At 41.9% G+C, this 22,523-nt stretch overlaps 1 protein-coding gene across 3 annotated transcripts in view; it reads right to left on the bottom strand.

The window, feature by feature from the left end:
• The window catches only part of Dip2b (disco interacting protein 2 homolog B), a 190,604-nt gene that overhangs the window by 60,932 nt on the left and 107,149 nt on the right, over positions 1 to 22,523 (bottom strand). The window contains exons 5-14 of one of the 3 annotated variants that reach the window (XM_027396570.2): positions 20,535 to 20,747; positions 16,855 to 17,004; positions 16,149 to 16,268; positions 12,144 to 12,341; positions 10,524 to 10,615; positions 8,554 to 8,664; positions 6,899 to 7,022; positions 6,114 to 6,223; positions 1,877 to 1,979; positions 366 to 430 (exon numbers count right to left, since the gene is read on the bottom strand). In XM_027396570.2, the coding sequence (XP_027252371.1) occupies positions 366 to 430; positions 1,877 to 1,979; positions 6,114 to 6,223; positions 6,899 to 7,022; positions 8,554 to 8,664; positions 10,524 to 10,615; positions 12,144 to 12,341; positions 16,149 to 16,268; positions 16,855 to 17,004; positions 20,535 to 20,747 (1,286 nt within the window). Of the gene's footprint in view, positions 1 to 365; positions 431 to 1,876; positions 1,980 to 6,113; positions 6,224 to 6,898; positions 7,023 to 8,553; positions 8,665 to 10,523; positions 10,616 to 12,143; positions 12,342 to 16,145; positions 16,269 to 16,854; positions 17,005 to 20,534; positions 20,748 to 22,523 lie in introns of all 3 variants that reach the window. The other 2 variants (XM_027396569.2, XM_027396571.2) reach the window with 2 other exon arrangements.

Genomic DNA, 22,523 nt, shown 5'->3' with positions numbered 1-22,523 from the left:
AGAGCAAAAGATTAGCTTCCTAGTTCTTTACAGGCTAAGTGTTTGTAAAGATAAAGCTGAGAGAATTGAGGGTCAGGCAGAATCAAGGATTCTGTTGGATGGTGTGTGTGTGTGTGTGTGTGTGTGTGTGTGTGTGTGTGTGTGTGTGTGATGAGAGAGAGAGAGAGAGAGAGAGAAGAGACAGAGAGAGAGAGAGAGAGAGAGAGAGAGAGAGAGAGAGAGAGAGAGAAACAGACACAGAGAGGGTCCTATCTGGCACAAACTGAGAGAGAGGTGGGGGGTCCTATCTGGCACAAACTTCACTTGTCACAGAGCCTCGGCCTCAGGTACATTTTACTATAAAGGCCCCAACTCTGACAGCTTACCGCAAACATGCCATGCCACAGCCCAGCATCCTTCTTAAAGTCTAAAACATTTACCACGGCTTCTCCTAGAAATGAATGGATAGAAACAAAAGGAGGTAATGTTGAGCAGGAAATGACAATCACATTCATGTCCCCACCATGCATTTGGTGCTTTTAGAAAAACAACTGGGAGATCAGACTCTCCCATTGCTCAGTCCCCTACAAACTGGCTGGAGAAGGTGACAGGGAGATGTGGTCACTGCAAAGACACTACGGCCTTCAGCATTTAGGGGCATCACTCAAGATTTTTTCCTAGCAAAATAAGGAACATGTGTTTGTTTTAGAAACTCTGGAATTTTCACAAATATATGTAAATATTATACTTCTTTGAAAAACATGAAATAGTGTTCTATATAAAATCCTATGTATACAGATGCCCATTTCTAGGTATATCTACAACTAGATTATCCACAAAATAAAACAGGTATACATAAGCCTGCATCTAATTGTTTTCACTCAATGACAGATTTCTCCACATTTCTAATATTCAGGAGCTAAAGTTCCAGTGCCCCAGGGCAGAACCTTTGAATAAGCCCACTGGACACTGTTTGTGGCATTATGATTGTTCTCATACATGTATATGCACATATTTTAAAATCAGAGAAAAATGCTGCTCTGAAATGCACAGTCACCTTTCAGTCTGTAAAGGGAAATGAAACACTGAAAAAGTAATGTTAAAAAAAAAATCTGAGCTGGGTGGTGGTGGCACACGCCTTTAATCCCAGCACTTGGGAAGCAGAGGCAGGCTGATCTCTGTGAGTTGGAGACCAGCTTGGTCTACAAGAGCTAGTTCCAGGACAGCCTCCAAAGCCACAGAGAAACCCTGTCTCAAAAAAAAAAAAAAAAAAAAAAAGGAACATCTGGAAGTAACCCTGAAGCCACATCTGGAGCCTGTGTGCCTGTGATGTTGGCACAAAGGGGCTTGAACTGTTATTATGCAATATACATTTATATGCCAGAAGGTTTACACTTTTTTGGATTTTTTGAGAGAAGGTCTCATCTCATACTGCAGCATAGGCTGGCCTAAAACTTACTACGTATCCCAGGATGGCCTTGGAATGACACTGCTCCTGCATGTGTTAGGACTACAGCTGTGGCCACATCTGGTTTAGCATGTTTCTGTTTTAATCTGCACCTTTGGAGCAGCATTTTTTGGACTGTAAATACTTAGTTGCATGTTCTACATGAGAAGACAGAGACACCAAAGACCCCACAGCTTACAAACACATGGTTTTAATTGAGGTTTTCTACTTCTGTACTCTAGAAATCATACTTTATATATCTGGTTTGTCCAGAATTTATTTAAATTGCAGATTTTCTTTTTTTAAAGAAGGCAGAAGCAAGCCAAGAATGTGTCCTGGAACATTTCCCTCTGAATTTGGTCATTGAATGGAGTCCAGTCACCAAGTGGGAGCACACAGCCACACGTATCTGAAGCTGACAATGAGGGCAGTCACGGGATGAGGTCTGACCTTCAGAATAATTGCAGGCCTGTGACAGAGCTTGGCAGTGAGACAGCATTGCAAGCCGGGATACTGTAACTCCCATTACACTCCCTTCTTTGCTTGTTTTATACTAGAAAAATAAAACAAAAACAAAACTATAAGAAGCACAATACGATGGGTTATTATAAATGACAAAATTCAGAGCCCAAACCTAAACCCAGATAAACAACACAATGGGCTTAATTTTACATGTTGAACAGGAACATTTATGGCTCTGCACTTGGACCCCAACTCCAAATAAACAGAGCCAAGACTGGAGGACAATGAAGCCGACTGGAGCATGTGCAAAACGACTTCAAAGTTTAGTCACTCATCAATGTGACCTGGTCACCAAAAAAAACTAAAACCAAGTGATCTGAGCTGTATAGACAGAAGCATAATGCCAAATACAGCCATTTCTCAGTAGCTGCTCAATGGTGGAACACTCGTCTAACTGTGTGAGACACTGGCTTTGATCCCCTAGTACCACAGAAATACTAACACCAAAGAGATATGGGCCCTATTCACTCACTGTAGCCTTCCTTTCTAATGTCAAACACATCATTTTACACAATTTACACAACAACAGATCTTTGCCATCTGATGTCCTTGGCTTTTGTTTGTGTCTTCTGGTTTCTCGCTCTCACTGCTCTGACCATCTATGAGTTGTTTTTATCTCCCTCTCCGAGACAAGGTCTCACAATGTAGCCTAGGCTTGCTTGGAATTTGTGGCAATACTCCTGCCTCTGACTCTCATGAGCTATCTTACCCAGAATCATCTCTAACTATGCCTTAAATGTGGCACTCCTGAGAATTCCCCCCTCCTGCCTACTCTTATGCCATCAGGGTATTGCATCTGTGCTTGACTCTGTCCACCCAGCTTCTCCTTCAGAGACCCAGACTCCAGCATTCTGCCAGAGCACCTCTTGTCCTGGGAAAGCATACTACCAACACTCCATCCAATCCCCACCTCTACCCATGAGAACGTTGTATGTTCTTTCTTTCTGGATGTCCTGGAACTCACTAGGTAGATCAGGAATCTGCTTTCCTTTACCAGGAAAGATTTATTTTTATTTGATGTGCATTGTTTTTGTTTGTTTGTTTGTTTGTTTGTTTGTTTTCAAGACAGGGTTTCCCTGTATTGCTTTGGAGGTTGTCCTGGAACTCATTCTGTAGACCAGGATGGCCTCAAACTCACAGAGATCGCCTGCCTCTGCCTTCTGAGTACTGGGATTAAAGGCGTGTGCCACCAATGCCCAGCTGTGCATTGGTGTTTTGCCTGCATGTATATTTGTGTAGAACTGGGGTTACAGACAGTTGTGAGCTGTCATGTGAATGCTGGGAATTGAACTCTGGTCCTCTGGAAGAGCAACTAGTGATCTTAACCACTGAGCCATCTCTCCAGTTCAAAAGCTTAAAAAAAAAAAAGCAGGTCAGGGCTGGAGAGATGGCTCGTAAGTTAAGAGCACTTGGCTGATCTTACAGAGGACCTAGTTTGGTTCCCAGCACCCACATGGCAGTTCACAACTGTCTAGACTTCAGTTCTAGGGGATCTAATGCTGTCTTGTGGCCTCTGTGGGAACTGTGTACATATGATCCATACATGGACACTCGGGTGAAACATTCATACACATAAAATTTAGAGGAAAAAAAAACACCCAAAGCCAGCACTCCATTTAGAACTCAGCCAATCTAGATAAATCTGTTTGTGTATTTGGTGTGGGGGAAGTACACATACATGCCACAGCATAGGAGGTTGGTGGAGCTGGTTCTCTCCTCCCACCTTTATGTGAGTTTTGTGGTCAAACTTATCAAGCTAGAGTGGCAAGTGCTTACCTGCTGAGCTATTCAGCTGTCCCTAGATAAATGTTTTTTATATAATAAAGTCATCCTTATTTCCCTCCTATTGCCAACCCTTTACTAGTTTCCAACTCAGTAGCAGAATCCTGAGAGTGGTATCAGGCTCTCAAACAAGTGGATCTAAAGTAGCAGGGCCTGAGGCCAGGGGCTAAGGAGGACTGCATGGTAAAGGGCCAAACTCAGCAGCAGCTCCAGTTTCCAGGAGGAGAGTGATACAACACATCTGCCCAGAGAGTCAGGCGAGAGCAGCCTCATCACTGAACGGGCTTTTGTTTACTAGACTGTCTTTTAGACATCCTCCGATTTCTCCTTAAAAACTACTCTCTTTGCAGTCAATAGTACGTCTGCCCTCTTCTTTTGTGGCCAAGGTCATTTCAAGTTTTACCTATACTTGTTATTACAAAAGATTTCAGGCCGAACAGTGGTGGCACATGCCTTTAATCCCAGCACTCGGGAGGCAGAGGCAGGTGGATCTCTGTGAGTTTGAAGCCAGCCTGCTCTACAAGAGCTAGTTCCAGGACAGGCTCCAAAGCTACACAGAGAAACCCCATCTTGAAAAACCCAAGGGAAAAAAAAAGTTAAAAAGTTTCATGGATGTGTGTACTAATCAATTTGGCAAATAGCTGGTGAGAAAGTCTTAAGATGCCACAGAGATGAAGGGCACAGTGTCAGTTACAGGATTTCAGTCACTTGACCTTTTGACAGTTGCCAAGGTTGGAAGTTCAGTCTCCTTGTCCATAGAGCAGATTAAAAAAAAAAAAAACAACAACACTATTTATTTACTGGAAGGACACCTATGTCATGATACACATGTGAGATTAGAGGAACTTGTGGAGATCAGTTCTCTCCTACCATCGAGTATCTCCCTGCCTCCATCGAGCAGGTTCATGAGTTGAAACCTAATAACTTACTGCTACACTCACAGATCAGTACAACCCTCATCAGAGAAGCCTCCTATCGTAGTACATGGTGATTAACCGAGACAGACAACTGGTCCAGGGGCAAAGAATGGAAGATGCAGAGTACTTAACCTAAATGGCACCTCTCTATCACACCTCTCCTCCCAAGACTCCACTGCAGAAGGAGGTGGGGCAGAAAGACAGTGAGAATCAGGGCTAGTGGATGGTGATGCGGAGAGTGTTTTCTGAACACAGCAGGGCAGCTGCCCATATGAGCTCACAGCAGTTGTGACAGCATGAACAAGAACTGCTCAAGCTCAAGCCAGACAAAATCGCAGCATGGAGAGGCAAGGTGGGCATCAAGCCCCACCACCAGCTGAGGAGCTACTGGCAACTGATGGTGCTTAAAAGGGAGAGAAGGTTGGCCACATTCCAGTGGAAGGGTTACACATCGAAGACTATATGGAGGTACTTTTTGAGTTTAAAAAAAGACACAAATTTGGGTGGGTAGGAAAAGGGGTACATCTGGGAAGTCAGGGGCAATGATGAATATGAATCAAATATACTGCACAGAACTGACAAGGCTAACTTTATAATAAAAATAAATCACAAATAACAATATAAAAATGAGGAAAATAAACAAAAAATAAATTTAACAAGGAAGTTGAAATCTTTCTGGGTTTTTACTCCAATTAATGAAGAAATGAATTTCAAGTCTTCAGCCCTGAGGGCTGTGCAAACAGATTCGGTCTGAGTGCTGTTGTCAGCCAGTCATGGTCCCACACTAACCTTCAAGCCCTTCAGTTATTTGTTTTTTAAAACTTTCTGTCTGTTGAACTCATTGCTTTCCCTCAATCCTCCACTGTTTTGCCCGACTCTGAGAACAGCAGCACAGTGCTGTGCCAGTCAGCCACCTCTCTTACACCAGTGCTTCTCCCAAGACTTCTGCAGGCTCCTTTCCAGAAGGCCCAGTGTCCTCCAGACTGAGAGGTTAGAATGACAAAAACCAGCACAGGGGACACACAATGTCAACACTCTTGGTTGTGTCTTAACTTTCTTCCTGGGTACCTCTTTTCCTCTTAACTCTTATGCTTCAAGTCTACATTAAAATCTCTTTTAAAAAGCTGGGCGGTGGTGGCGCATGCCTTTAATCCCAGCACTCGGGAGGCAGAGGCAGTTGGATCTCTGTGAGTTCGAGACCAGCCTGGTCTACAAGAGCTAGTTCCAGGACAGCCTCCAAAGCCACAGAGAAACCCTGTCTCGAAAAACAAACAAACAAACAAACAAACAAACAAACAAACAATCTCTTTTAATAAACTCCAACTCTGCCTCAAGTTAACGGTAACAGAAGGTCCACTACAGGGCATTTACAAGGCTACAAAATGGAAACTTCTTTCTTAGCATTCGTTAACATGCACCTGAAGCTAAAGGAAAGCCAGGAAACACACAGAAGCCTCCAGACTTACCTCGATATACGCTGGTTCCGTACCAGCAGGTGAGATGTGGGGCTGCCAGTCTTTGGGAGGCTTTGAAAGGTACTTGGAATCTGTTACAACCCACTTGAGCCGAGGCCAACCTAAATCAAACCCAGAGTGAAAATCGAGTTGCCTAAGCCACCACTGAAGGACTTCACACTGAACTAGACACCTTAAATGTCAAGAGAACATATTAAGATTATTTCATCATCAATAAAATACCTAATTTTTATTATAGATTCTTTCAAAAGAATATTCATTCCACATGATAAAAACAGGCCGCCTTGATGGTCCTCAACAACAGAGAGATTCATTTATCGGTGGAAGCCTGTGGTACCTCCACTGTCCCCCTGCTTTAATGTACACAGGGGTGGCTAGGCCTTTCCAGCCAGTAGCACAAAGGTTAAGAGTGTGGCAACAGAATCAGACAGACTGGGTTCAAATCACTGCTCTGTCATTTATTAGCTGGGGTTGGGGATTCTGTTTCACAATTTCCTACCTGAAAAATGGGCATAATTACTGTACCTATCTCAAGTAAGTAAGAATTAAAAACAAACAAATACACGTGAAGCCCTTAGCTGTTACTCTATTAAAATTCTAACTAGCCAGGACTCAGGAGGCAGAGGAAGGTGGATCTCTGTGAATTTGAGGACAGCTTGAGCTACACAGAGAAATCCTGCCTTGAAAAAAGCAAAACAAAAGCAAAAGCAAAAATAAAAGCCTGAAGCACTCAGGTTTGACTTTCAATCGGTAACCTGGGTCTGAATAGTATTCACCTTTGAACTGTACAATTTCTCCATTCTGGGTTTTTGGCAGGCCCTTCAGACAAATTTCACTGGTGAGAGCTAAGGCAATCCCACAGCTTCCTAGCAAGAAGCCAATCTGCTGACCTCCGGCATCCTGTGGGAAAAAATAATGAGCACAGTGAGGGTGTGAGCGTGAGTGAGCAAAAACACACCATGCTTAGCAACAGCACCTAGAGATGTTCCAGCACTACCCACTGTGCCCCGGAGCACAGACAGCTGGCAAATGCCGGAGCTGGAGACAACATGGCTCCAAACAATTTCTTTGGGTTCCCTAAGCACAACCAGACACTGCTTTAACCTTACATTGCAAAGCATGCACCCTAAGCCAGTGTGACCTTCTCTGACTCTCAAGGCAAGTGAAATAAATTCTAACACAGTTTTCTTCTTACACTCCTACCCCCAGATCTAAGAATAGCAGCTACCCAGGCCAGAACAACATAAATAACACAGATGGGCTATATATCAGAGCCCGTATTTCCAGACAATTACACCTAGTCTTATGTTCTACTTTAAAGGAAATAAATTTCAACCTTAAATAGCAGCAAAAGCAATCAAAGGCAAAGTCTAAAGTATTTACATACCACCTTCAAAGTATCATTAGGAAACTAGGTAAGTATTACCACCTTAAGAGGAAACTTATGATTTCCTTCCTAAGTAATAAAAAGACAGACTCTATCCATCAACTAAAACCTTAGCAATGCCACCAATTTGGGTCTTATCACTTAAAAAACTGCTGTCTTTTAAATCAACATTCATATTGGTCTCAACCATCAATTTCTCAGTAATAAACAGCATGAAATGGCCAGTGTAAAGAGCTCAGGGAAAAACCATTCAACCTGAAATGGAAATCTGTGCTGTCATCTTTACTATCAGGGCTGACAAAGTCCTAACACAATTCTCCACTCTGGAGCAGTCCCTTCCACCACTGCACCACCTTCCACTCAACCATTCTGGGCTATGTTAGGTAGTTAAAGGAAATCCCTTGATAAAGTAGGTATAGGAGATGGTACTCTATGAATGGTAACCCTTGCACACTCAGATATAAGCCTCTAAAGTGATAATGTGATAGATATGTTATCTGCTTGACACTCATATCTACTTAATTTTTAACAATTTTCATGTTTTTGGAAAGTAAAGCTGAGTATTTAAAAATATGATCTGGGCTGGAGAGATGGCTTAGCAGTTAAGAGCACTAACTGCTCTTCCAAAGGACTTGGGTTCAATTCCCAGCAACCACATGGTAGCTCACAGCCATCTGTAATGAGATCTGGTGCCCTCTTCTGGCCTGTAAGCAGACATACATGCAGTCAGACCACTGTAGACATAATAAAGCAATAAATAAATCTTTTAAATACAAAAATATAAACCATGTTGCTTCTTTTTTCTTTTTTTCTTCCTTTTTCTTTTTGAGACAGTATCCCTCTGTGTAGCTCTGACTGTCCAAGAACTCACTCTGTCGACCAGACTGGCCTCAGAGTCACAGAGAGCCACCCTCTTCTGCATCTCAAGTGCTGGTATGAAAGACATAGGCCACCATGCCCAGCAATCACATTGCTTCTATTGTCTCTAAGTCAGTCCAATGCCTATTGTATCACAGCGAAGGGCATTTAATATAGCAATGTTACCTTTCTGGTCAGTGGTACTTCTATGGGTACTGGAATCACTTCTGCCAGGAGACATCCATAAAAAGCCACCATAAACATGACTGGATCGTTGTTGGGGTAAACCAAGGCAACCTAAAATTTCCAAAGACATTTAACAAAAGTGGAGTATGGACTGATTAACTCTATGAACACAATTTTCCATGAACACAATAAGTAAAACAATTTAGTAGTTATTTGTTCAGAAGGAAATTAAGTAACTAAGAAAGACAAAAACATCTGGTAGGAGCACTGTCATCCCCACAGTTACACTGTCTATTTTGGGATCAGGGATGAATCTCAGAAAGTATTTGCCTCCCATAAGGTCCCATTGCAACTCCCAGCAACACGAAAAAGCAAAGACAAAACTATAAAACTTACCCATTTTGAGAAATAAAAATGCAATTCATTATCATTATGGTAAAATGTTTCACTTAATCTTAGCTGTGATTCAATAGCAAACAGCTTGCCTAATATGTTAACTAGTCAGGAAGCCTAAGGCAATTTACCTTACAGGGTTAATGTGGTAGGCATCTCAAGAGAGCACATATATTAAAGCTGTGCATCTCTCAGGGAGTGCCTTCAGGAAGCCCTTCACCCAGTAAGCCATTCCTTCAGCCCCTTGATCACTGATTCCTGTTGCTTCTCCACTTGCAATCAGATTCTTTAAACTCACTCCAAAGGTTGAGTCCACTCTAAACCTTTAAACTGTCCTAGAGGTCTAAAAGTGACTAATTCCACAGAACCATTTCCTTACTGCTTACAAACTGCCATCTTGACACTTGAGGAGGCACACCACCTGCTTAGGGTTCAGTGAGCCATGGGAAATCCTCAGTGTCACTTTACATAGTAAAAGCTACACTTTAAATATTTCTGGCACACTGTAAAAGCATTTAAAAGAGTTACTTGAAGGTCCATAAGATACCCTAAAAGTGTTTGCCACCAAGCCTGATGACCTGAGTTTAATCCCTAGGACTTAGGTAGTGGAAGGACAGGGTTGTATTAAGACCTCCATAAGGCCCCAACCCCCACAAACCAACAGATATAAGTTAACTCATAAAAATTGCTGTGTAGTAGCTGGTATTTCATTCTACAAATTACAAATAAACAGTAATGTTGAATGGCAGGAAGTAAACATATTCAGTACATTACTAACAGGGAAACAAAAATATCAAAATTAAAAAACTATAATGTCAGCCGGGCGTTGGTGGTGCACACCTTTAATCCCAGCACTCAGGAGGCAGAGGCAGGCGGATCTCTATGACTTTGAGACACACCTGGTCTACAAGAGCTAGTTCCAGGACAGCCTCCAAAGCCACAGAGAAACCCTGTCTCGGAAAAAAAAACAAAAAAACAAAAACTATAATGTCACTTTCAATTAAGAACTAAATGACACAGTCTCAATTTGCCTTTAACAATTTTAAGAGCCAGTTTTATAAAGGCAAAGATTTGAGTCAACATCAAAGTGTTTACTTTTAGAAAGACTGATTTTCCCTTTTTAGTACCTCGGCTTTTCAATAAACAGTTCCAGAAAGAGGCCCAAAGTCTCTGAACTACAAAACCAACACCTAGTGCTGCGTTGGACAGTTGGGACTCTAGACTAAACTGGTTTTATTTTCTAGGAATAAGAGCTACACTGGGGCTGGAAAATGCTGTGTTGAATGTACTGGCTTGTCTTACGGAGGACCAGGGTTCCCTTTCCAGTACACGTGTGGGAGCTCACAACCATTTCCAACCCTATCTAGCTCTTGGGAATCTAATGCCCTCTTCTGACATCCTCAGGCTCCAGGCACATGGTACAGATACACGTGCAGGCAACACACCTGTACACCTATCACAAATAAATAAGCATTTTAAAAAGGGGGTTATGTAAATCTTACCACTGTACAACAAAAGCCCAAGATGTGTGTATTAGAAACAAATGTCACCTTTCTGAACAAAACAAAACAAATTACCCTGTCTCCGGGTTTTAACACAGGTTCATTTTTGGTCCCCAGTTTATTAAGCAGTGTGTAAGCCAACTTTAAACTTCTGCTCCACAACTTTCCTAGAAAAAGAAAACAATGAGACAGAAAAAAAAATTATAGGCCTACTCCAGCCAGAGAGCACTAGGTTCAGTGTGCTGACTAAGACAGGCCAGTTGTGATGAGTTAGCGCCAACCTCCCCAACACAGCAAGCATTCCCCAAAGCAGCCTTTCAGGTAATCTGAAGGGCCACTCTTGCCCTGGGACAAATAAAACATCACCCTGCCTTACTTAATATTTCAAGTTCTTGTCTTTTCTTTTTTTTTTTTTTTGAGACAGGGTTTCTCTGTGTAGCCCTGGCTGTCCTGGAACTCACTCTATAGATCAGGCTGGCCTTGAACTCACAGAGATCTGCCTGCCTCTGCCTCCTGAGTACCGGGATTAAGGTTGAATGCCACTGATACATGGCTCATTTAAAAAAAAAAAATTTATGATGTAATAACAGTATCCTCAAGTATCCCTTTAAAGAGAGAGCAACATTTTTTGTTTGTTTTACATCCAAGACTAAAAAGCAGTTGGTTCTGTCCTAGGTTTTTTTGAAGAACAGATCATCTGTGTCTCATGAGCTACTTGAGATTGGAAGGATTAATTCAAATAGTTAAAAAAATAAAAAGAAAACAAACAGAAAGAAAGCTGAGTATGGGGGTTCATGCCAACAATTCTAACCTTTAGGAGACTGAGGCAGGAAGACTTCTAGTTCTGAGTCCAGACTGTGTTACTAAGTGAAATTATTTACAGAAAACATAAAACAAACTGAGATCAAAAGAGAAGCTGGTTCTAGGGGCCACATGGGTGGACTCATAGGTGTCAAATGAATGAGAAAGGTCCTTAGCACTTGGAGGAGCTATAAAAATGGAAACATATTAATTTTATTCTTTTTTAAAAAAAGATTTTATTCATTTATTATGTATACAACATTCTGCTTCCATGTATATCTGCACACCAGAAGAGGGCACCAGATCTCATAACAGATGGTCGTGAGCCACCATGTGGTTGCTGGGAATTGAACTCAGGACCTCTGAGCAGTCAGCGCTCGTAACCTCAGGGCCATCTCTCCAGCCCTAATTTTATTCTTTATAGAACTGTGTGCTTATTATAAGCAAGATGATGCAGTCTGCAGATCTAAATGCGGTGGTTTTCCTTCTCCACAACCATTAATACTGACAAAATGTTTTCTAAAATCCTCCTCCAGCCAGGTGCCATGGTTCATGCCTGCAATCTCCGAAATCAGGAGGTTAAGAGAGCATTAAGAGTTCAAGGCCATCCTTGGCTACAAGTCTGAGGCCATCCTGGGCTAAATGGATTTTGTCTCAAAAACACAAAACAAAACAAAAACAAATCCTCTTCTAATATAAAAGTAGAAATGAATCTTCTTTGTGCTATCTTTAAAACCCAGCTGCTTACCAATGTCACTCTAACAGATGAAACGTTCGGCAACAGTTCTTGGAACATAAGAGTACAATTAAATAACTGAAACACATGTAACTGAAAAATACCAAGAGAAACACTACTCCTAGTCTTCAAAAACTCTTAGCAGAGTGGGGACCCACCGTATGTGAGTGTATAGACTGGTTTCCCGGACACGTCCAGCCCGGTCAGGCAGGGGCACTTGGCTTGGGTAGAGCCCCAGCGCTGCAAGGCAGATTCCAGTGCAGGGGGCCAGTTACAGATGACTCCAAGGGGCTCCCCCTTCACTGGTGTCATCTGTCGGCCCTCAGGCTTTGGCTGGTTGGGATCTGGCTGAGGTACTGTAGCAAACAGGAAAGAAGATGAAGTAAGTTTACATGCCCCTAACACAACTCTAATCTCTCAAACACATAATCTCCTCAGTCTCTAGATTAGTCTCCCAGTGAGAAAGGGCAACCTTAGGGCTTCCAGCATCCTCCCAAGGAGTCCCAGAATCCAGGGGAGAGATGTCTCTTACTCCCATCAGTGTTGATAGTGCCCCAAATGCAAGGGTTGCTTAACAGTGTTAGCTGAGAGGGAACTGTGAGAGACAGATGAACACTTACACCAGACTCTAAGGGACTGTTTATACTCGTTATACAATGTAGGTCTTTCTCTCTCTCTCTCTCTCTCTCTCTCTCTCTCTCTCTCTCTCTCTCTCTCTCTCTCTCTCTCTCTCTCGTTTTTTGAGACAGGATTTCTCTGTATTGCTTTGGAGGCTGTCCTGGCACTTGCTCTGGAGACCAGGCTGGCCTTGAACTCACAGAGATTTGCCTGCCTCTGCCTCCCAAGTGCTGGGATTAAAGGCGTGCGCCACCAACGCCCAACTACACTGTAGGTTTTTCTACAGTGAACAAGCATTATTAAAATAATAATTCTTCTTCTTCTCCTCCTCCTCCTCCTTTTTTGTTTTTGGTTTTTTGAGACAGGGTTTCTCTGTGGCTTTGGAGGCTGTCCTGGAACTAGCTCCTGTAGATCAGGCTGGTCTCAAACTCACAGAGATCCACCTGCCTCTGGCTCCCAAGTACTGGTATTAAAGGTGTGCGCCACCACCGCCCCACTATTAAAATAACTTTAAATTCAGTATTTCTTTTGTTTATTATTGGTTTTGGCTGTTTTTTTTTCTTTTTAGAACAGGGTCTCACTATGCAGGCTTGGAAGTCAATGTGTAGACCAGGCTGGTCTTGAACTCAGAGAGCCGTCTATCTGCCTCTGTCTACCACTGTGCTCAGCCTTAAATTCTATATTCCCAAATTCTACATTCTCATGGAAGGAAAGGTAATTTACAGATAGAGTAAACAGTTAAGTATTTACTGTGTACCAATTATGTGCAGAGACTATGAAAAACTAAGAATGTGAACAAGTTGGGTGTGGGAGCCCTTGCCCACAGTCCCAGAGTTCAGGAGGCTGAAGGGAGAACAAGCTCAAATTTAAGGTCGGCCAAGGAATACCGCCAAGTCTCTTGTCTCAACAAAGCACCCTGAAAAAAACAAATATTACACACATATCTACAGAGAAAACAAATATTGCACACATACCTACAGAGGGCACCAGGGGCACAGACAGCAATAATAATACCTCAACTCAGGTGGTGATCTTCTCTCTCCTGAACTCTCTGAGTATGTAGTCACTCAATGCCCATGTTGTCCTGGTTTTGCTGTGTGCATATCCCTAGTGCATGCTGTAGTTGAGTCAGAGAGATGGCTCAGTGGTTAAGAGTACTAGGTGATCTTCCAGAGGACCCAGGTTCAATTCCCAGCACCCACATGTCAGCTTACAACTGTCTACAATTCCAGTTTCAGGATATCTGATGCCTCTGTGGGCACCAGGCATGAAAGTAGTACACATACGTGCATGCAGGGAAAACACCCCCACACACAAAATAAATCAGTATAAACAGCTAAAAATAAGAATATATCCTGTTCTTTGTAACTCACTATTATGATGGATTTGTACAAGTTTGTTTTGATCTTTTCTTTTTTTAGAGTTAGCATACAAAGTTTTGGATTTGCTAACAGAATTTTAAATGTCTGTATCATTACACTTCATTCTTGCTCATCCCCACCGCTCCTACCCCTTCCTGCTGGCCCCCTCTCCCCAAACAGTGCTCACAGCTGCTTTCAACATCTCGTGAATTCCATTTCTGTCTCTCAGCCCCACCTCTGCTAAGACTACCTTCTCCTTTCTCAGTCTTTTTGTTTAGGACCTACACACACACACACACACACACACACACACACACACACACACACACACACAAATCTAGATTCTGCAAGAAAACCATGGCTTATTTAATTAGTGCAATGATCTCTACTTGCATTTATTTCTCTGAATTCATTCTTCTGACAAAAGACAAAATACTCATTTCACTCCCTTTTTTCTTTTCTTTCTTTCTTTGTTTCTTTTTTTTTGTTTGTTTTTGTTTTTTAGAGACAGGGTTTTTCTGTGTAGCTTTGGAGTCTGTCCTGGCACTCTCTTTATAGACCAGGCTGGTCTTGAACTCACAGAGATCCACCTGCCTCTACATCCACAGTGCTGAGATTAAAGGCGTGCACCACCACCACCTTATTTTACATAGTATTTTCAGATCATTACAGACCCTTACATTTAGTCTAAATTTAACAGGATTACCCAGGAGTTACTGTTAATAAACTGTTTCATCTCTACAGAGATTGTGCACACCTGGTAGGCACAACTTCCCACTAGGGCTTCATGCACAATTTTTCATGCTTCTCTTTTCCAAAAATGACCATTAGTCAAAGAAATCTATTTACAATTAGTAAAATGCTGTTAGAACCCGACAAAGATCAGAACTAGTCTCCAATATGCCAAATTCCATTACTATTTTGATGCGATTATAGTCTACTTTTAGTGTCAGGACAAACAAACAAACAAACCCCACAAAAACAAGCACAAACTGATAGGGCTTAGTTCTTAGTTCTTTACACAAATAAGAGTCAGTCTCTCTCTCTCTCTCTCTTTCTCTCTCTCTCTCTCTCTCTCTCTCTCTCTCTCTCTCTCTCTGTGTGTGTGTGTGTGTGTGTGTGTGTGTGTGTGTGTGTGTGTGTGTGTGTGTGTGTCTGTCCGCCCCCATCATGTAGAACGGCTGGCTGCTCTTTACCCACACTCACACCCATTCCTTTTTTTTTTTTTTTTTTTTTTTTTTTTTTTTTGGTTTTTCAAGACAGGGTTTCTCTGTGTAGCGTTGGAGCCTATCCTGGCACTTGCTCTGGAGAGCAGGCTGGCCTTGAACTCACAGAGATCCGCCTGCCTCTGCTTCCCGAGTGCTGGGATTAAAAGCATGCACCACCAACGCCCGACCACCCATTCCCTTTTTAAGTTTTCTTAGGAAATCATGATTTCATCAGTGAATGTTTTTTAATTATTGCACAAATAAATTCTGATGATTGACCTGTCTTCAGCCACACAAAGAACTGACTTCTTACCTTTCTCATCGTCTCCATCACAAACCTACTGGCTCACCTGTTTCCACCCTGACTGCTCTAAGTCACAAACAGCAGGAAGGAAGTGCATTTTCATGTCTTTAAATGTCTTTACCATCTACTACTCTGTATTCTAGAAAGTAAACTTGTATGTGTCCATTAGCAGAGTCAATAACAGGCCCCATCTGTATTACAAGAAAGAGTAGGCAAACTCTTGAGGCTGGATTTATTATCTACACTCTTAAAAAATACAAATTGCAAGTAACTTTAAAATTATGTGTTTAGGGCAGTGAGATGGCCTTGCTGAATCATCTCACTGGCCTAAACCCTTTGATCCCCAGAACCTACATGGTGGGAGAGAAGCAATTTTAAGAAGTGTCCTCTGACCTCCACATATGGGCACTCTCTCTCCCCCTCTCCGTCCCTCCCCCATTCTCCCTTCACACACTACACACTTCTGAATCACTGACTGAGCTCAAAGGCCACACACACTAACAGGGGCCAGCTAAGCTCCCTGTCCTCATCATCCATTTCATTGACCCTTCTCCCTGAGACCTAACACACAAATGACCTTTAGGGAAAACAGCCACTGGGTGAGCTACTGCGTACACACCCAGTGTGTGCTGGCTGCTAGTGAGTGCATGCTTCTGGCACCTTTACTACTACCTTCCACAATTTCTTCAGAGTCATCCACAAAAAACTCCTTTAAGGGGGGCCGTTTGGGTCTTTTCAGAGTGCTGAGAAGCTGCTGGATTTTTGTGGATACTCTGCTGTTGACAGGAACACCTGTAAGAGGAAAAATAATGGTAAACTAAGTTGTAGTTCACTGGGTTCAATAAATTATTTTATTTCCTCAATTATCTCAAAAGACTTTGCCTCTTTTTAAAAAACTTAACTATTAGGCTTTTTATTACCAATGAGACTTTTAAAGATTTAAATGCCTTGCTTATTGAAACTTTGTGATTTCTCTTTCTTACTCTTCTTTCCCTTCCTCCTTCCTCCCAGATTTTATTTCTAATGATGATTGGCCTTTTTTTGCCCACCTTACTCTATTTGAAAGGGACCAAATATACACATGACCAAGTTTATGACAATAGGGACAAACACAGTGCTGTGCAGAGTGCACAGCTGAAAGGTTTCCCCAGGGTTCCTCTTCTCCTGTAGTGCTCTTTTTTGTCCACACTTGGCTCATAGTACCTTTCATAAACACCAAGTGTGAAAAAGTGACAAGAGGGACTCTGTATGTTGACTATGACTGAGCCAACGGCAGTGTGTCTTTGCAGCTGGGACAACTGGGAGGAGCTGCTGGGTAGGATTTTAATTTTCCCAGTTTAACATACACTCCCTAACCTTACACGAAGGGACGCCATACCATCAGCCGTATCCATAAGGCTGGATCTGTTGGATCCTTTGTGCATGCCTTTAACTATGCCAGAAGGGGGCAGGTCAATGTTTGCTGGGCGAAGGGAGGAGGAGGAGGAAGAGGTAGTTGCAGTGACATCCGGAGGAGCCGAGACATTCTCTGAGGGGAAAAGACATAACTTAGAATCATATGGTATTAAAGCAAAAATAACCAAGTCTAAATCTTTTGCTTTAGAAGGAATAAAAATCATTAGTTCTTTTAAAACAAACATTAAAAAATATTTACTTATTATTATTATTATCGTGTATTGTGAGTTAGCTCTCTCCTTCTGTTGTAGGTCCCAAGGATGCCTGCAAGTGCTTTTATCTGTTGAGCCATCACACCAGCCCTAAAACAAACTTTTTAATCAAAGTCTACTAGCAACTTATTGGAGAGAAACAAAGGCAAACCAAAGCATATCAGCTTTCCAAAACAATAAATTACAGGATTTTGAGTAGTATTAATTATTAGATCAAATCACAATAGCCAATGTTTCTGAAAAGCATTATTTTCTATACAGAGTGGATAATACGAATCCAATGGTCTAAAAGTCATTTCAAAATGGAACCAAGTGAGTTAGTGCCCAATCTACCACTAGTTCTCTAGTTCTGTGAACACTTCTTTATGTCATGTTTTATCTAAGATGTTTCCCTTTCTACCCAAGCTCTAAATGGTAGCTTAGAGTGGGTCAGAGACCCATGTTCTCAGAGGAAGGAAAACAAGATAAAATCAACTTCTAATTTTGATGAAACAGACCATAGTTAAATTGGACCCATTCAGGCAAGGCTATCTCTTCCTCTAAATAGAGATTAGCCCACATATGCTCCTTAATGGAAAAGTTCTTTTGAGTTTTGTTTTTTGAGATCAGATCTCGTCAGCCAGATCAGCTAACCCTCCTGCTTCTACCTTCCAAGTGCTGGGATCACAGGTGCACACCATCTTGCTCAGTGTCCATGGAACGTAAACTGCTGTGAGAAAGTGAGCCACCTAAGCTACAAGAAAGCTACTGAAAGAAGCTATACCACACACACACACACACACACACACACACACACACACACACACACACACACACACACACACACAAATTAGAAAACACCTGAAGAAGGAAATTAGAGGATGCATACCATATGACACAAAAATAATGAAAATCCACTAAAGGGGAAATGTAATTTCTAAGATCAATGTAAGAGAAAAGTTTCTGTGTTTCAAAGGTCTACTACTATCAGTTTTAGAAATAATACTTTTTAAAGTTTGAAACATAACTGGTATGAGTCCAATGTGGTATAATGTGGCAAAAAAAAAAAAAAAAAAAGCATTAAGTCTGTTCTTTTTTGGATTTTCCTGTTTCAGCTCCCAAATGCTAGGACTGCAGGTGTGCTGCACAACCACACTCAGCTGCTGTTTGTTGTTTTAAGAAGGCATCCCTGCATGCTTGGCGGTGGTGGCGCACGCCTTTAGTCCCAGCACTCAGCAGGCAGAGGTAGGTGGATCTCTGTGAGTTCGAGGCCAGCCTGGTCTACAAGAGCGAGTTCTAGGACAGCCTCCAAAGCCAGAGAGAAACCCTGTCATGAAAAACAACAACAACAACAACAAATAATAATAATAATAATAAAATTAAAAAGAAGAAGGCATCCCTGCTAGGTTGCTTGGGTTGGCCTTAATCCTGCCTCAACCTTCCACTTGCTGGGACTGCAGGTGTGCACCACTGCACCCAATTAGAAATGTGTATTATGGGCTGGAGAGATGGCTCAGAGGTTAAGAGCAATGACTGCTCTTCCACAGGTCCTGAGTGCAATTCCCAGCAACCACATGGTGGCTCACAACCATCCGTTATGAGATCTGGTGCCCTCTTCTGGTGTGCAGATATACATGGAAGCAGAATGTTGTGTACATGATAAATAAATAAAATCTTTAAAAAAATAAATGTGTATTATATTGTATTTGACCCAGGATGTCCATCTAAGCAGTTTTGTAAGAGGATAGCACTGCACACTACTTCATTGTCCAAAATAAGAGAGTGGCTAAATAAACTAAGGCATAGAAAAATAGTAGTATACTTTAAAATCACAAGAAGAATAACGTAATTATAAATATTTAAAAGATGTTCAAGATAAATTGCTAAGAAAAGCAGGTGGTGACTTAATTACATTTAAGACAATTTACATTTTACAAAATCAAAGTCAAATCCCTACATGCTCTAAACTAAATCTAGACTGCATACCAAGACGGCAACACCAATGTGTAATCCATACAATCACAGTCTTTTCTCATCTTCAAGGCAGAGTCTCTCTGTATAGCCCGGGCTGTCTGGGAACTCACTATGGAAACAGGCAAGTCTTGAACTCAGAGATCTACCTCTGCTGCTTGCCTCTGCCTCCTGAATGCTGGGATTAAAGGCATGAGCCACCATACCCTGTAGATTATACTCTCTTTTAAGGAACAGGTATTACTTCCATAGGAGCTAACATCCCAAAGCAGCAATACTGGATTAGATGGTTTCTGCAACTAGAAAAATTAACAGAAAAATAGGAAGTCACATGAAATCATCTTAATAAAATCCAGACAATGTAAGGTAGGTATTTGGATTTCTTTCTCAAGTGAAAAAGTTTTCTTTTAGACATATTCATCAATAAATTCTCCTGGCCATGACTCTGCTGCTTGTTCTCTGTGACAGAGGGGTGGGAAACATGCCTGTCTATGTATGGCTGCCCTGGGGCTCAGTGACACAGAGTGGAGGGGAACATGCCTGTCTATGTATGGCTGCTCAGTGACACAGAGAAGGCCAAAGAGTGCAGGGTGGGACACCATGATGATGTATGGTTTTTTAATGTGGCAATTCTACCTACAAGGTCACTATCTTCATTAAAAAGTATAACCCTAAACTATAATTTTCCAGCCCTTTCTTTTCAGAAATCAAATTGAAATATTATATAAAGTGATACAGAAAGGATACTGAGATGACAATTAGATAATGAAATGTGACTGGTTGTCAAGAAAAAAGAGTAAGACATCAGACACAGTGCGAGGACATGACTTAGTGCAATTGGTGCCACCAAGTAGGTATAAAGTAGAGACCTGAGAAAAAACAAAAACAAAACTCACAAATACATAAAGCAGAGCCAAGCAACAGCTATACACCATACAATAGCACCAGCAGCAGCCAGCAGCTCGACGTGCCGACCCTCAGCCTGTATACTTCTCATGCAGCAACATCACCACAGCAAGCAACATAAATCCAGTCTTTAGGCTAAGGACAAAAAGGCCTTGTGGACAATGCTTAGTGTAGAATTTGCTCAGATTAAATATGTTATGTTTTGTGAAATATAGACAATATTTCTGGGAAATCTGATATAGGGGCCATTTCTCTTCTGGGATAAACCCATACTAAGACTGGTGTTATTTTGCAGCTTCAGTATTGCTTATGGAAATAGATATGGCTTCAGGTGAACAACATTTATATCAATAATGCTGGTGATACCTATGCAACAAATATAATGCTGGTGTTTCCTTCTCAGTCTCATGAACTGCTCTTTGTGATCATATTTTTTAGGCCACATTGAAAACCTAACACAATCATAAACTATTTCCAGGATACTGGGTGCCAAATGGAACATTAGGTGGGCTTCTTGGGTAGATCCAACTCCTACCTATTCGGGTATTGGCAAATACATCAGCTAGAGACCCACTGGTTCCTTTGACCTCTCCGTGGGACAGCGTAGAAGATGCGGATGAAGAGGTGGACGATCCCTGAATTGAGCGGTTGATCCAGGACTCAGCATTCTGCAAGCTTTGTTGCAAGGCAGCAGAGAGCGCAGCCTGGCGTCTCAGAGAGCCCTCATCCTCAGAGGCCGAAGACGTGTCTGTGTGAAATTAGAAAAAAAGAAGTCTCGATCCTGCCTTGAGCAGACTGTTCAGTTCTTGCTCATTGACTACACACCCATGTTGACACCAGAAAAACACTAGCATTCTCAAGTTAGGTTAACAGGTGACATTTCTTAAGATGTGAAAGAGAGATCTGTGAGCCACACCTCACAAAACAAAATGTTGACCTCAGAAGACCAGGTTAAACTTTAACAAAATGTTTTAAGAATTTAATTACTTTCCTGTTCTGAGACTAATAGATGTCTAAATTCTGGTTTGCCTACTTATTAGAGGCCTTTTGACGGGCGGCCACATGGGGTTTGGTGGGTATTTGTCTCTGCTTAAAAAGAGACACAGAGGCTGCTTCTGTTGAAAAGTTAGATGAGGGCTGGCTGATGGGACTCAAGCAGGGGGAGAAGCTGGGTGATGGAACTCAAGTCTGGGGAGAAACCCTTACCCTGGAGGTGCTGCTTGCTCTACTGGACGAGCTAGCTGGTCACAGGTGGGGTTTCCAAAGGCAGTCATAGAAGACTGAGAATTCCCTGGTGCCTTGACTGAGCCTGGCTCTGACTTCAGGAAGCAGGCATAATTGGAACAGCTTGTTGAAAAACAAAAGTCCAAGCACATACAGGGAAGCTTTGGGGAGAAGCTAGAGTTATCTCAGGCTAGAGTCTACAAGGCATTCAAGAACCACCATCTAACCTGGGAAAAACTTCTAAATGACACAGGTGGCTCTAACTAGTGATCTGTGGGATGAATGAACTCCTTTACTTGGTTCTTGTTTTTGCAGTGCCTTATACAGGCTGTATAAGTAACTACCAGGTCCCCAGTCCCACTAAGTTTTTCTTTTTTAATGAAAAATGTCACCCTCAGTCAGCAGAATTTTTTTGCCTAATTCAGATATCTGTGGGTTTAAGACATGCAGTGGTTCAAAGAATCAGAGAAATAAACAAGAGGGCAGGAAAACTGCTAACAATCCATGATAGAAAGTTGAACTACACAAAAACCCTACAGTAATCCAGAATCCAGAAGTCTAACCTATTAAGCCCAGAGCACCAAAGCGAAAGCAATGGCTACAACCTTTGCCTCTTGTTCAGGAAGACCAGCAATCCATTGCCTCACATAAAGGAAACCCACAGCCCAAGAAAGGTAATGGTTTGTAGGGAACTATTTGCTGGTAACTACATCAGGTCCTAGGGAGGCTGAGACATATGAATGCCTATGAGATAGTATGTGCCACAAAATAGTCGTTCGGTGTGGTACTGGCCATATACAAGCCCACAGAAGAACACAGCATGCTGTAAGAAATGGAACAAACCGAGAATGCTCTGGGTAGAGTACAGATCTCAGCCCAGGGTTTTAAGTACTTCAGTGTAAGTGCAGTACATTGTAAGGAAGTATGAGATGGGGCAGGGGGACAGACAGACACAGAGACAGACAGACAGGCAGATAGAGGCCCCAGAGACATCATGATAAAGAAGAGGGCTCCTAAAGGGAAAGGTGCATAATAAAACAAGGAATGGCAAAGGGAAATACAAAGAGTGGATTTAACAAAAACATTTTTTAAATAATTTCTAGAAAATACTATAAAAATTCAATTCTATCTTGAAAGGAAAAGATTCCGTAAACAAGCAGAATGTAGGGGTCAGGGAGGCAATGAAACTTGTGACTCTCACCATGAGAATAAAGTATTTTTTGGGTAACATCTCAAAATCCTACAAAGGCCTCTGGATTTACAAGCTGTCCCTACTGTGTCATTTTAATTTGTGTAAGTC

The sequence above is a fragment of the Cricetulus griseus genome, chromosome 2, assembly GCF_003668045.3.
Source record: "Cricetulus griseus strain 17A/GY chromosome 2, alternate assembly CriGri-PICRH-1.0, whole genome shotgun sequence".
Classification (NCBI taxonomy): domain Eukaryota; kingdom Metazoa; phylum Chordata; class Mammalia; order Rodentia; family Cricetidae; genus Cricetulus; species Cricetulus griseus.
Note: the sequence above shows the minus strand (reverse complement) of the source record. Positions and strands in the feature narration are given on the sequence as shown.